This window comes from Opisthocomus hoazin, chromosome 7 (assembly GCF_030867145.1).
Source record: "Opisthocomus hoazin isolate bOpiHoa1 chromosome 7, bOpiHoa1.hap1, whole genome shotgun sequence".
In the NCBI taxonomy this organism is placed as follows: domain Eukaryota; kingdom Metazoa; phylum Chordata; class Aves; order Opisthocomiformes; family Opisthocomidae; genus Opisthocomus; species Opisthocomus hoazin.
In genome coordinates this window covers 45507848-45520513 of record NC_134420.1, presented here as the reverse complement: position 1 = coordinate 45520513, position 12666 = coordinate 45507848, and the positions used below count along the sequence as shown (strand labels likewise).

The 12666-nt window shown below is 41.5% G+C and overlaps 2 protein-coding genes across 3 annotated transcripts in view; both read right to left on the bottom strand.

Annotated features, from left to right (window-relative positions):
- The window catches only part of PSMA6 (proteasome 20S subunit alpha 6), a 242834-nt gene that overhangs the window by 93557 nt on the left and 136611 nt on the right, over positions 1 to 12666 (bottom strand). The window lies entirely within an intron of this gene.
- Positions 381 to 12666, bottom strand: part of LOC104338122 (signal recognition particle subunit SRP54) — a 34736-nt gene continuing 22450 nt past the window's right edge. The window contains exons 2-5 of one of the 2 annotated variants that reach the window (XM_075425318.1): positions 10951 to 11127; positions 5039 to 5105; positions 3436 to 3533; positions 381 to 2673 (exon numbers count right to left, since the gene is read on the bottom strand). In XM_075425318.1, coding sequence (XP_075281433.1) covers positions 2461 to 2673; positions 3436 to 3533; positions 5039 to 5105; positions 10951 to 11127 — 555 coding nt within the window. In that variant the 3' untranslated portion in view covers positions 381 to 2460. The remainder of the gene's footprint in view (positions 2674 to 3435; positions 3534 to 5038; positions 5106 to 10950; positions 11128 to 12666) is intronic. The other variant, XM_075425319.1, reaches the window with a different exon arrangement.

Genomic DNA, 12666 nt, shown 5'->3' with positions numbered 1-12666 from the left:
GCTTTCACCAACTTAACCTCCTATTTTATGTAATTCAACTTAATTGTACGGCTGTGCTACAGCAGTAGTTAGAGCAGTAAAACACTCTTTAACAAAGCTGTAGAAATGTTTCAGCTTTCAGGTAAAATTACAGTAGCTCCAGGCCAGAGGTGGTTGCAGTCCTGCGTTATTTGTTAGTTTCAGTGTGTTCAGCACTACCTCCGTACGTTAACAAGTACTGTGTGAGATGATTGTGAGCAAGGCGTGGGGGTAGTATGATATTCCACCAGGCTGTGTGACTCGGTAAAGATGAAAACAGTGAAGAGGCACACATTCCGCTGTGCAGGCAACAAGTTTCACAGACAAGACCACACAGTTTTAAAGGAAAAGCCATAGCCAGCTTCCAGTTCAAAAATTATATTAAATATAAAATAACCAATTAATGCATTTACAGAAAAATTAAACCATTATGAAAGTAACCGCTTTCACACAGTTTGCAAAAAACTGAGGGAAGGATTAAGTTAAGGCACAGTGAGTAATACAGTATTTTATACAAAGAAGTTTAAACCCAAGGCAGCGGGAGCATTTCTTATGCAACAGATACTAGGAAGGGGGGAAACAAAACAATGCAACTGACATTAATTTCTTGGTATAAAAGCAAAGCATCTTGCAGCTGTAACGGTTTTACTCTTGAGCTACGTGAGGCTTTCTGTCTTTTGACAGTGTAAGAACTCCCAGCCAGCTGTTTTTCTGTGGATCCCCCAGGTGTTGAACCAGGCTGTCCCCTGCAGATGTTCAGGGCTAAGGCATGACTTGACACAGCTGCCAGCACCCCCTGTCTCAGCTCAGAAAGGGGCAAAGAACAGAGCATCACAACAGACAGCACAGAGCCGATGGGGAATCCTCCTCAGAAGAGTCGCTGGAGCGCTGGAGCGCTCAGGGCAAATGGGAGGAGAGGGAATGTGTGCTCTGCAGGACACTACTTCAGGCCGAGGGTTGTCTGAAACACGTAACTGGACTCTGGAGGCTGACAGCCAAGTTCCCTGGCCTCTGATGCTGCATCAGGCTCCTCAGTTGGTAGCGGGACCAAGACCAGGGACGCACGATGATACCCAACACAAAATTTCACTGAAGAATATTTTTGAAAAAAATTTTTTGCAGTCTCAAGAACAGAAGTAATGTTTCACACGGTAACTAGTGCAGGTTTGCTGCTCCTTTATCTACAATGGTTCTCTGCAGAACGTGACTGGGGCACTGCCATCTGATTGTCACAAAGTAAACCATTCACCTTTTACAAGCTACAAGTAGAATGACAATCATTGGAGTAAGACAGCCTTAATTGGTATTTGAGGCTGCTTAAATGCTGTGGAGCAACCTGCATTTCACTTAGACAAAAATGAAAATTATTATTGTTGCAGTATTGCAGCAAAGTGTTTTGTTTATGTAAGAAAATGGAAGAGTCCTAAGTTTGGTTTTGTGATTTCTAGTTAGTTTTGTATTCTGTGCTGGGAGGCACAGGGAACATCTGTCATGGGCCATCCCTTACCCCTTACTAATCAAACAAGTGGTCTGTTTCAGTTAGTCAAGTACGCTGATTCAGGTAATCTATGTCCAAAAATGTTTTCGTAGTTCTAGACTGGTACCACACACGGTGCCCAGTGCCTTCAGGATAATTTAGCAAGGCTTTAGTTTATTTCCCAGGACCATTCAGAGCATGTAAGGAAGTACTCAAGTAACAAACTCTCTTAATTCTTGGACTGGGAGTGAGAACATCTTCCACTGATGCTAGTTCTGTACTTTGCTACAGTGCTGAATGGAGCAGCTGAGCACTACTGGCCTCTAAGAGTGCTGGTACTTGTTAATAAGTTCTTAAGTGTGTTTACGGCCTCCTTTAAAGTTGGGGGGGGGGGTTAAAAAAAAAAGTCAGCAGACCCTTAAATCTACTTAACATTAAATCTAACATTATCTCATGTTAATAACAGGAAAAAAATACATGCATACAATAGTGACAATAAATAGGGGAAATCGGACACTAATATAATGACTTGTGAGTTACAAGATATTGATTCCTATTAATCTATTCATAGAGAGCTGAGTTGCAAACAATGTGCAAATCAGAAGTAGGTGTTCAGAAGTAGGAAACAGCACTGCATCTGTAACCTGCAGGTGTTGGGAGACACAGCAATCCAAAGAGAAGACATTTTTACTTGCTTTACACAGAAATTAGCTCACACGTTCAATTTCAGACCAAATGTTTGTAGTGCAATTTTCATCTCAACTGAAGTGTCACTTTGGCAGAGCGCCTGAGCCTTTATCAGGCAGACAGACACATGAACAGACATCGCCTAGCTCTCTCCTGATCAATAAGAATGCTAGAAGTTGTGTTTCACTGAACAAGTATAATCCTATTTTTCTTGCTTCTTACAGCCAGATTGTGACACCTGACACTTCCTATTTCCTACAGCACACAGAACTTTACACTTAAGGAGGGACAGGAACTACATCTTGTTTATTTTCCCCAGCGGACTGGCAATCTCCCTCATTTTCAAAGTTTACATTCATGAATGACGTGCATGCTGTGGCTTCAGGCTGGTCTGTCTGGACAGGAGCTTCAGCCTGGGGCTTGTTCTGCTGTTCCTGATGCTGTCTTTCTGCTGCTTCTGACATCTTGTTTTCCTGTTCCTCCTCTTCCTCCTAAAAATAGACAACCACATTTGTAAGCTACTATTTACCACTTTCTTATACTCACTTTAAATCCTTCCATAAAGGCTTAGCAGTTCCTACTGCAAGGCAAGCACATTTGTGCCACTAGGAAACAGTCACTAGTTAATCATAAGATGAGGTATGTTGCAGAATTCGCATTATTCTGCGTTAAACATAGAAAAAACATCACATCTAGATAAGCAGTTTTTAGTCAATGGCCATAGTCTATGGTCTACCTTCTTCAAAGCTTTTTCAGCTCTTGATAATAAAGAGCTATCAAAAATAAGTAGTAAAGCTTTGTTTCCCATCTCTTCCAAATGAAGATTAAGGGTTTTTTGCATAAAGCACTGGCTACCTGTCAGTCATGCCCAGTTATGGTTTAGAACAAATGGGAATGTCATGTTCAGTTCATCCGTGACACCTCGTTGAACAGGCTCTGGAGTTGGAGAGCACGCTCCTAGCAGCGTCCGGTAACTGCTCCGTCCAACTTCTCACGCTGGTGACGTGAAAACGCATTGTACAGGAGAAGCAAACAGAGCAGTGGCCGGGATCCAGCCCGTTCCAAGACTGATGAGCTGGCTGGGAAAGGCTGATGGATAAGCAAGTATTAATCACACGTCGAATGAAAACTGAAGGCAAGCTGAAACAGAGGTTCTAAAACTTCTCTTCAGTGTTGGAATACAAATTTCATTTTCTAAAATACCAGAGAAGGCGAGTTGGGAGAAGAGCGCAGCAAGCCTCTCACACACGTACCTCTCTCTTCATTCTGTAATACTCATCAATGGCATACTGGTATTTTGGTGTGCTTATCCCCAGAACTGATGCAATCTTTTCCCCAAGAAAATCACACACTAAAAAAAATAAAGGGAGGTTTCCACACGATTAGCATCTAGAAGAAAATTCTTAAGCAGAGTTTTATTTTAAAAGGTATCATCATCTCTCCTGAATGGTTTTCCATAGTCCTACTTCACACAAAAGAAAAAAACAAAATCTGCTAGGCTAATCTACTTATATGTAATTATTGGCTCAATTTACTAATAATTGTTCTTTAAGATAAAGAATGAACAAAGGAGAAGGGCATGGAAGTCAATGAAAATCTAGATGGTAGTAGTGTTTGTTCGAATTCTGCTAGTTTCAGCTTTGGATCCAAGTTTGTTTTGCTCGGGGATCAGTTAAAGGATAAGCCTTTAACTGAACTTTGACTGAAAATTAAGGTTAGAGAAAAATACACGGCTACCAACTGTACCGGCACTTCAGTCTAATGGCACCAGCAAACTAGGGAGTTACTGATACCTGCACACGTCAAGTCCGTAGCAGTTTTAATAATGTCCTGTGTTGCATGCTAATGGGTTAATAAAACATTTAGGTTTCAGCTGTCTCAATTTTCAAGCTGGGGGCTACACACAGCGCTACTTTGCTAGAACAGGCAGTGCACAGCCTGAAGTCTGGAAGAGGTGGGCTTGTGTCAGTCAGTCTCCTCACTGTGACGATGGCTACAGCACTGGTTCTTGAGTAAAGGCAAGCAAGAAGTCCAGTACACTGCACTTCAAATTGCAGATCTGCCCCGAGGATGCAAACGAGTTAGTCATCTTCAGGGAAATCGGGTTAGAAGTTCGCAACTGAATGGTTCAATGAATATTCACAGTAACTAATTTTATAGATATCCAGAGCTCTGTGCAAAAGACCAGTTCAGATTACAAATGTAAGAGGCAAAACTGAAGTGGGAAGAAGGAAGTACTAATCTTCAAATTCACAGGAGCCTTCTGAAAAATGGAAAGCAGTATCTGCTTTTGTGTATGAAGAACAGATATGACAAGGAACAGAATTACACTGTACATTAAAGTGTTTCTAAAAATAAGGATAGGTTAATTAATAGAATAGACTGCAAATAGTTTTTTAAAATATGCAAAATTAGGTGTGCAATGACAGAAACTCCACAATATTTGTCAAAAAAACCCATAAAGATACTTTACACCTTGGAAAGAACACAGACTAGGACAAGCATTTTTAAAACTTCCGGAAATTTTATGAGGTCCACACAAAACGGTTCCACACAAAACCTAACAGAAGGCTGACATACTCCCTTGCCAGTACCACTCTGTCTCCATATGGAGAAAAAGGCTGAGAAAAGAGTTCAGCCAAAAGGTATTTTCTGTTCATTCTTCCATTCAAAAGTTGTTGATTGAAAGTAAAAAAAAGTGCCTAAGGCAAGAGAGTACATCTCCATAGATGAAAACGCAGGTTCATTCGTACTTTTGAGAAAATGGCCAGTAGCTCACAAAGATGATTTACGGTCTGCCAAAGCGACTTTCAATATTCCATTACTGGTTTCCCCAAGAATTAAGTAAAACAATACCTGATAAGGTTGATGTGGCAACTCGCAGCATGTGAAACCACAAGTAGGGCCCCCACGTGAGCGTTGTCTGTAAGAACAAGAGCAGTATGACTACGCGTAGCTGTATGTTCATGGTACAGAATAATACCTGCAAAAGCTCAAACAGATTCAGAAGAAAGATCTGCAATGTTTCCTGTTACCATTTACAGTATTTTTGCTTTAAATTAAAAGTCTAGACCTGGCATACATGAAACAAGGTATCACCAAGATATATAAATGTAACCACGGTTTACATCTGGGAACATCTGTTTCACTGGTTTTTGTTTCCCGCTCCCAGACTTGGGAGATGACAAGCATCCAACTCAATCCCAAGGGAACTCCTATAACAAGAAAGACCTTTCCATCATATTCTGAATTCCATCAGGCCACGAAGAGACATGGGTTAACCCAGTAGTCCCTCATTACAATAATAAGAGAACAGCAAAGACTGTTTAAAGCCAAACCAAACCTTCAGAGCGGTCCCTGAGCAAGAGGCTGCTTCCAAGCATTTACAACCAGATAAGAATTTGTCATTCGGAATTGCACCTGAAGAGCAAAACCAGGAACCACGAGGGAGGGGGAGTTACCGCAGCCCTCGGAGGGACAGGCTGACAAGCAAAGTGCCCGGGGTGACGTGGACAACGAGGAACATGAAATGAACAAAACGGGGCTCAAGTGGGGTCACCTCAAGCATGTGCATGTAAGCGAGCAAGTCCCTCCGAAGTGCCTGCACGCTAAGGCATGCAGGGTAGGAAGCAAGCACGAGGAACTGGAGACCTGTGCGCTGCTGCAGGGCTGGGACCTCGCCGGGATCCCGGAGCCGCGGTGGAGAGCACGCACGACTGGCGTGCTGCGGCAGAGGGGTACAGGCTCTTTGGGAAGGATGAGCCGGGAGGATAAGGGGTAGGAGCTGCCCTCTGCGCGACGATGGATGGCGTGTGCACCGCCACGGAGGAAGCACTGCAGCCTCCAGATGAATCAAGATACTTACACATGGGAACTTAAAAGAAAATTTAGAAATTAATGGGCATACATAGGCTATCCTCTTCACTAAGGAAAGAGGCTGTATCTCTTTAAAAAAAAAACCAACACAAAAAAACAACAAATAACAAGCCATGTAATAAAAAGGAGAAGGGGAAAAGCAGATTCCAATCTAACGGGGGGAAAAAAGCTGTAGGCTTTCACTTTTGTGAAAAGACAAACTCAAATTTCGTAGTGGACTAAATCGCGTTTATAGTTAATGGCCTGTTGTATTCAGGCAAGCTCTTTGTTATGTATTTCCCCCCGCTAAAGACCTCTGTAGAGGTACTTTTCCTGTGGAAAGTAGCAATTAAAAGTGTTGGCTTTTATTAACAGTGACATATGTATTTATGACTTGTTGGTAAAAACTGTATGACAGTAACCATTTTCTGTAATCTTATTTAATATATATCTGTACAGGACAACCAATATTGTTGTAAACAACACAGCTATTTTTATATAATATTTATATAAGCAGAGACTAGCTGGTATAGCCTCAGCGTGCACGTACACACACTACCAGGCTTCAGCGCTTTCTAAGCACAGCCTCTACAAATCAGTGCAGCAAGAAATTGTCTGCCAGGCCAGAAACTCAAGTTGGGCAGGCTGGAAAATGCCAGATGCTCTATATTTTTGGCAGTGGGTATGGAAAATGTCCTGCCAAGGTAAAGATGTAAGCAAAACCAGCTGCTATCCTGCCTGCACAAAAGCACCTCCAGCTTGTTGATTACGCGCTCAGTTGGCAGACAGGCTAACGACAATCATTTTGGAGTTTGTTCAGTTGAAGAAGTCAAGCCAAGTGCTGGAAAAGCTGGTTGCCACAGGTGCAAACAATGGCGTTGACGAGGCTCTGCGCAGTCCTTCATAACGAGGTGACAAGGTTAAAAAGCGTTCACACAGGGCGCAGGACAAACAAGGGCCTGCTGTGAGGCTGGAAGCAAGAAGCTGCAAGAGCCCCGGTAACATTTAGGAGTGAAAAGACAAGCTGAACACCAGCATGACAGAAGTAACTCAGAATATTGTAACACTGTTTGTGGATACACAAGCGCAGGGAACACCTGAGGCTCGGCAGACACAGCAGTTCTGCCTGTTTCTACTGTTCCCCCACCACAATTACAAACCAGTTTGGTATGTTAGGAGCACTTCGAAGTTCAGCTTCATGGAGACCTCTGCCTCCTGACAAGCCCCACCGGACTCTTCACCCCTGCCAAGCAAGGCTTTGCCAGTCCCTTCAATTTAAAAAAGGAGCATTTTTTCAAGTGTCTCAAAAGGCAATATAAAACCATGACAGAAGCTACTTCACACAAATTCAGCAGGAGAAAGGAGGTGGCTTGGAGAGTAAACCACCAGGAACAACCACAAACACGGGAACACATCCAAGGAACAATCCTTTCCCCCCTGCCCTTACTTCCTCAGGGTAAGTTTGGATGGTTTCCCACAGCACCTTGGAGATCAAAGCAGGAATGGTGAACGTGAGGTGAGAAGAGGTCCTGGCAAAAAACTGAACTGTTCGGGTGCTATGAACAGGGCTGTTGGGGAATGGCTCAGTACAAACTAATCCTACACCGTGAAGCAGCTCTAATGCATTGAGCCACGCTGGAAAACAGCACCCAAGTCAGGTCCTACTAATGCTGAGTAAGAACCACATACCCAGATACTGTATGTCCCCCTCCTTTGGCCAGAGAAGCCTTAATGTTCAGTCTTCAGTCAAGGCAAGGACACAGTAACGCTCTATTTCTTGACTGGAAACAACTGGCAGCAGTATGAAACACAGGACACTGATTTATTACAAGGGGACAGTACTCCTACCATTGGTCTCTTTAGTATATGTTTCTACAACGCTTAATTATACTATTCAGCTATCCTGACTTTATTTTGTTGTTTAAAATGGAAAACATCATGGTTATGACAACGGTTATGGTTTTTAAATGACAAAAATTCTTAATGTACAATTTTAATCCAAGTGCTTCATTTTAAGTAGGAAGGAACATAACGGATCCAACCATTGATAAATACAAGAGGGTTTATCTGACTCAACAACGGAACATGATTTTGTTTCCTAGTATGGGGCTGAAGGGAGTACACACACGCTCCCTTGAACTTCTGAGTGCACCATGTTCTGCCACATAAACAATCCACATCTGCATTTATTTTTGCCAGGTTTCAGTCCCTAAGAACACCTGAACTTCCCAGAGAACATAAGGGTATTTTTTGCCAGAGAAAACAGCAAAATGAGAAAAAGAATAATTTACTGATTTAACAAAAAACCAATCATGTATTTGAGAGTTAACATATACCACCAAATAGATACTTTTCCATTCTTTACTGTGCCAAAATATATTTTAAATGAGTTTCATTACTGACTGGTCATTGCTGTAACAGGTCCTTCAGTGTATGCCACACACACCAACCTCGTCATTGACTATTTTTCTCCCTCATCCCCAAATTCTTAAAAGAAAGTTTGACAGTCCTCAAGAGAGGACTTTCTGCTATTTGAAGTTAAGCTCCTTTTAACTACAGGATATCAAGATAATCTTCCCGTAAGAACGCGTTTCAATATTTCTAAGCACTGAAGGTTCGTAAAATCAAATCTCTTCTGGAGCTTAGTTGCAGTGATGTTCTCAGGATGAATTCTACGGTTATCACCCACAGTTATGTTGCTTACAGTTGCTCTGCAAAGACTTGTGCTCCACCTTCTGCCTACTCATGTCATAGGTGAAGGCAACAAAGAGTTTATAGCAAGGAGCCCTCCAGAGATAAACAGAAATATTATCTTCTAGAACAGGTTAGAGAAATTTAATTACTACAAAATTTTAGTGGACAGAAGCAAAAGGAGATTTACATATAAAGTGTAAGCATCTAAACTTTAGGATAGAAGATTCAGTTAAAATTAAAGCATTTATGTTATTAAAGCATTTAAATTTTAATCTGAGAACACTCAGATAATACTGAATGCTATTATCTAAAAATCCAGAGAAAAATTCATTAAGCATACCCTGTGTTCTGGATTCAACTCGTTCTTTAAAAAAACAACAAAAATCAAAACATAACAGAATGTTAATGAACTGAATGCTGACCTACAGAAGTATCAGAATTGCTGATTCAAAGCAAAATTTAAGACCCAGTTCTTTCTGAGGATTTGTTTTGTTATGACTGTCAGCAGTCCATCACGTAGGAGTGCTTTGGCTATCATGTTATCGTTATCAGGATATATAGATGTTACTTTGCTTAGTAAGAAAGACACTGTCATTGTCTGCTTAGCTCTAAAACGCAATTAAACCAAGGTAGTTACCGAAGACGTTTCTCTACAACACAGCAAAATATTTGTTTCCCTTAAACTCTTTCAGAAGCCACCAGGATGCCAGTACCAGCTGAGCTTTGAAATTTCATGATGCAAAGTTTCTATTCAAAATATTAAACGTGCTTTTTCTAAAAATAAATTGGAGGAGAAACAGCTATTACTTGCAACATGCGTTTTCGTATCCCAACAGAGATAACAAGTTTTAGACATGCTGGTCTCAGCAAACCAACTATTTAATTGCCTTTATAGAAATCCTACAATAAAAACATTTTTAAGGCAGCTGTTGGCTAAAACATCAAAGCTCAGCTTGGACTAACATTTCTTCAATTGACTGGCTCAGCTGGGACACACAAAGCATGCAGCAGATAAGGTAAACTTCACTTAATGGCAACCCTTGGTCTAATCAAGTTTATTCTGTCAAGCTAAAAAGCAATGCATAATAAGGCGTACTGTGCTCTACAATAAACTGTTCTGGTTTGGGGGGGTCCTTTCATTAAAAAGTGCAATAAAAATTAAGGATTTCATAAACTATAAAAGGAGAATAACGCAATCTTAGCTGTGCCATACAATATACTTTCTGGTATTCAGAAAAAAATCTGTATCTGGAAAGCAGGAGTGCGCCCACACAGAATTCCCGGCTGTTGTGCACATTTGAGGGCTCTTTAGTGAAGTGTCCATTTGTACAGCAGTGTACAGCACGTCTCTGGCCTCACAACACGTACATCAAGGCTCCCGAGCCTTCCGTCACTGCACCACAGTGGAAGTCTTCCACTGAGAGGAAATGGCACAAAAAATTATCTCTATATAGATCTGGTCCCCTGCTAACTATAGTTGGGAAGAAAAATCTCTTCATATGCATCCACGGATATCTGACACAATCTGCATAGTGGGAAACAGATGTGACTCTGAATATACCTGAATATTACCATAATATTCAGCAAATTTCACAGTTCTTGCGCTTCTTTGAGTAGATCCTTACACAGGGAAAAAACCCAACACCCAGCAAGGCAGCTTAACATCTACTCATTGTTTGTAAGTATAATACCTTTATTTTCAATCTATAAACTTCACGTGTGTTTTTACACTGATGATATCCCACCTGCTCTCAGTCTAATGTTACTTTTCCTTGTATACAAGGGCTGCCTAACAAGAAGGAGACAGTGGTGCCGTTAGTCTATCCAAGATGAAATGCAACAGCTTCACCTGTGAGTTGCTAGGATCCCCAGTCCCAGCTGAATTCCCACAGTCTCACTGCAGCTCGGCCCTCAAACTGCCTTTTTTTTGTCTTCAAGCTAAATTCATTTGACAGAGGGGAAAAAAAAGAACTGATTGACAGTCCTTCCTGAAGCAAACCCCTCATGGTTGTACCACGTCTTCAGAAGAGAACGAGCAGCAAGTCAAAGTCCACTGTGGTCCCTCCAACAAAGTGCTGCTCTCCCAGGACAGACAATCAAATTAAGGGAATCTTTAACACCAAATACTAACTCAGATTTGTGACACAAAAATTAAAGTATAAAATGCAGGGAGATATCCAGTAAACCAGAAGTAGCAATTTATCAAGTAAAATACCTACAGGATCTACAGGTGGCAACAGGTCTTTTTTCTCTTGTTCATCTTCCTCTTCATCTGTGCTATATTCTTCCATTGTTTCTCCACTTGCAAAATGGATAACCCTCCTTGGAATTTTCTTCTTCTTCCCTATGACACCCAACTCCACATTCTCAAACCCTCTATCTCCATTTGCAAGTTGCTATAAAGAAGAAAAAAAAAATCATTAACTCAAGTACATGCTTCTGGAACTGGAAGTGTTTCCCCTTAGAAAATTTCATGAGATATTTAAAATAGATTGATTAGCATAGATGATGGACATTTGCAAGAGCTTGGCTGTAAGTAAAAGATAAGCCTGAAACATCATTATTTGCAGATATGTAAAAATGGATCCCTTCACTAAAAATAAGAAGGTAAGCGCCTTCAGTTCAGCATGGACAGGTGGTATTAAAAGCATCTGTTCTGAAAGAGCACCGTGTTACACAGGAGTTTCTTAGCAGGACAATTTTCTTTAAGTAATTTGAGGGGCACATAACTGTTTAAATTTAAAAGTATCGTTGGTTTCAGAATGAATATCTGGTGAAATTAATCAAGTAGTTCATAGGCTGTAGCCATCTCTGCAAGCTTACACAGACATCTCCAGCACAGGAGAGAACTGAATGAAGGACAACTAAGCAGCCAGGCTCAAGCTTTAAAAAGATGCATCGAGGAATCTGCCCCTGTGGGCTGTCGTCAGCAATCCCCATCAGTACGAGGGACCATGCTAAAAGAACAACACGTAGTTTTGTTGCTAAGGTCATATAAAAGGAGCAGTACAATGTCTGGTTTTGTTCTTCAGCTGCTGAATATTACAATGCAGTCTTTGGATCACAAGCACTAAAAAAATATACTTCTAGTTCAAAGGCCAATCAATAATTCTTTAGGCTAGTAACTCCTGCTGCCAGAGAATTTCAGTGAGCTTTTGTGTTGTATCTGTCAAAACAGAGCCTTGGTAGAGCTCTTAGATACTACTGCATCAAATGCATAAAACTGTTCTGAAAACACTTCTGTCACGCCGAGGAGGACACAGAGGTTAGGACACACCAGCCACATGTTTTTAACACACCACGCAGGTTTTGAAAAATGTACGAGCTCACGTAATTTGAAACCTTGTGGTCAGGAATGAGATGTGCGTACGCGTACACAGAAATCACGTTGCATAAAACGGGCACATTCCAGTTTTTGACTTCTTGCCTGTGCAAACCCAATGGTCTCCACAGATCACAATTCAAAATTATTAATAAAAATACATATTTTATGACATAGTTATACAAAATCCCTTAATCATTGCAAGCACAGCATCACCATTCCCACCTCTTCTGCTAGAATACATAAACCAGCTTTGCAACACAAACAGGCTTGGTAAACTGGGAAAGGCAGAGAGAGGGGCAGGAGGGGGCCGTGGGGAGCAGAACAGCTTCCTTCAGTCCCGACAACAGATTCTTCTCCTGCCCACAGAGAAGAGGGAGGGAAGGTAAAGACCACGTGCTGACAGTGTCGAGAGAGAGCGCACACTCATCATCTCCCCTGGTCCTCGTACCACCGCTTCTCAAAACTGCAAGTCATTTCAGCTTCCCCTAGCATTTCTTTAGCTACCACGGCACATCTCGGGTGTTTTCCTGAATCAAGTGGCAAGCTTTCAGTGGGGTAATGCAGCTGAAACAGCATTACATTTTCACACAGAATTACATTTGCATGTAGA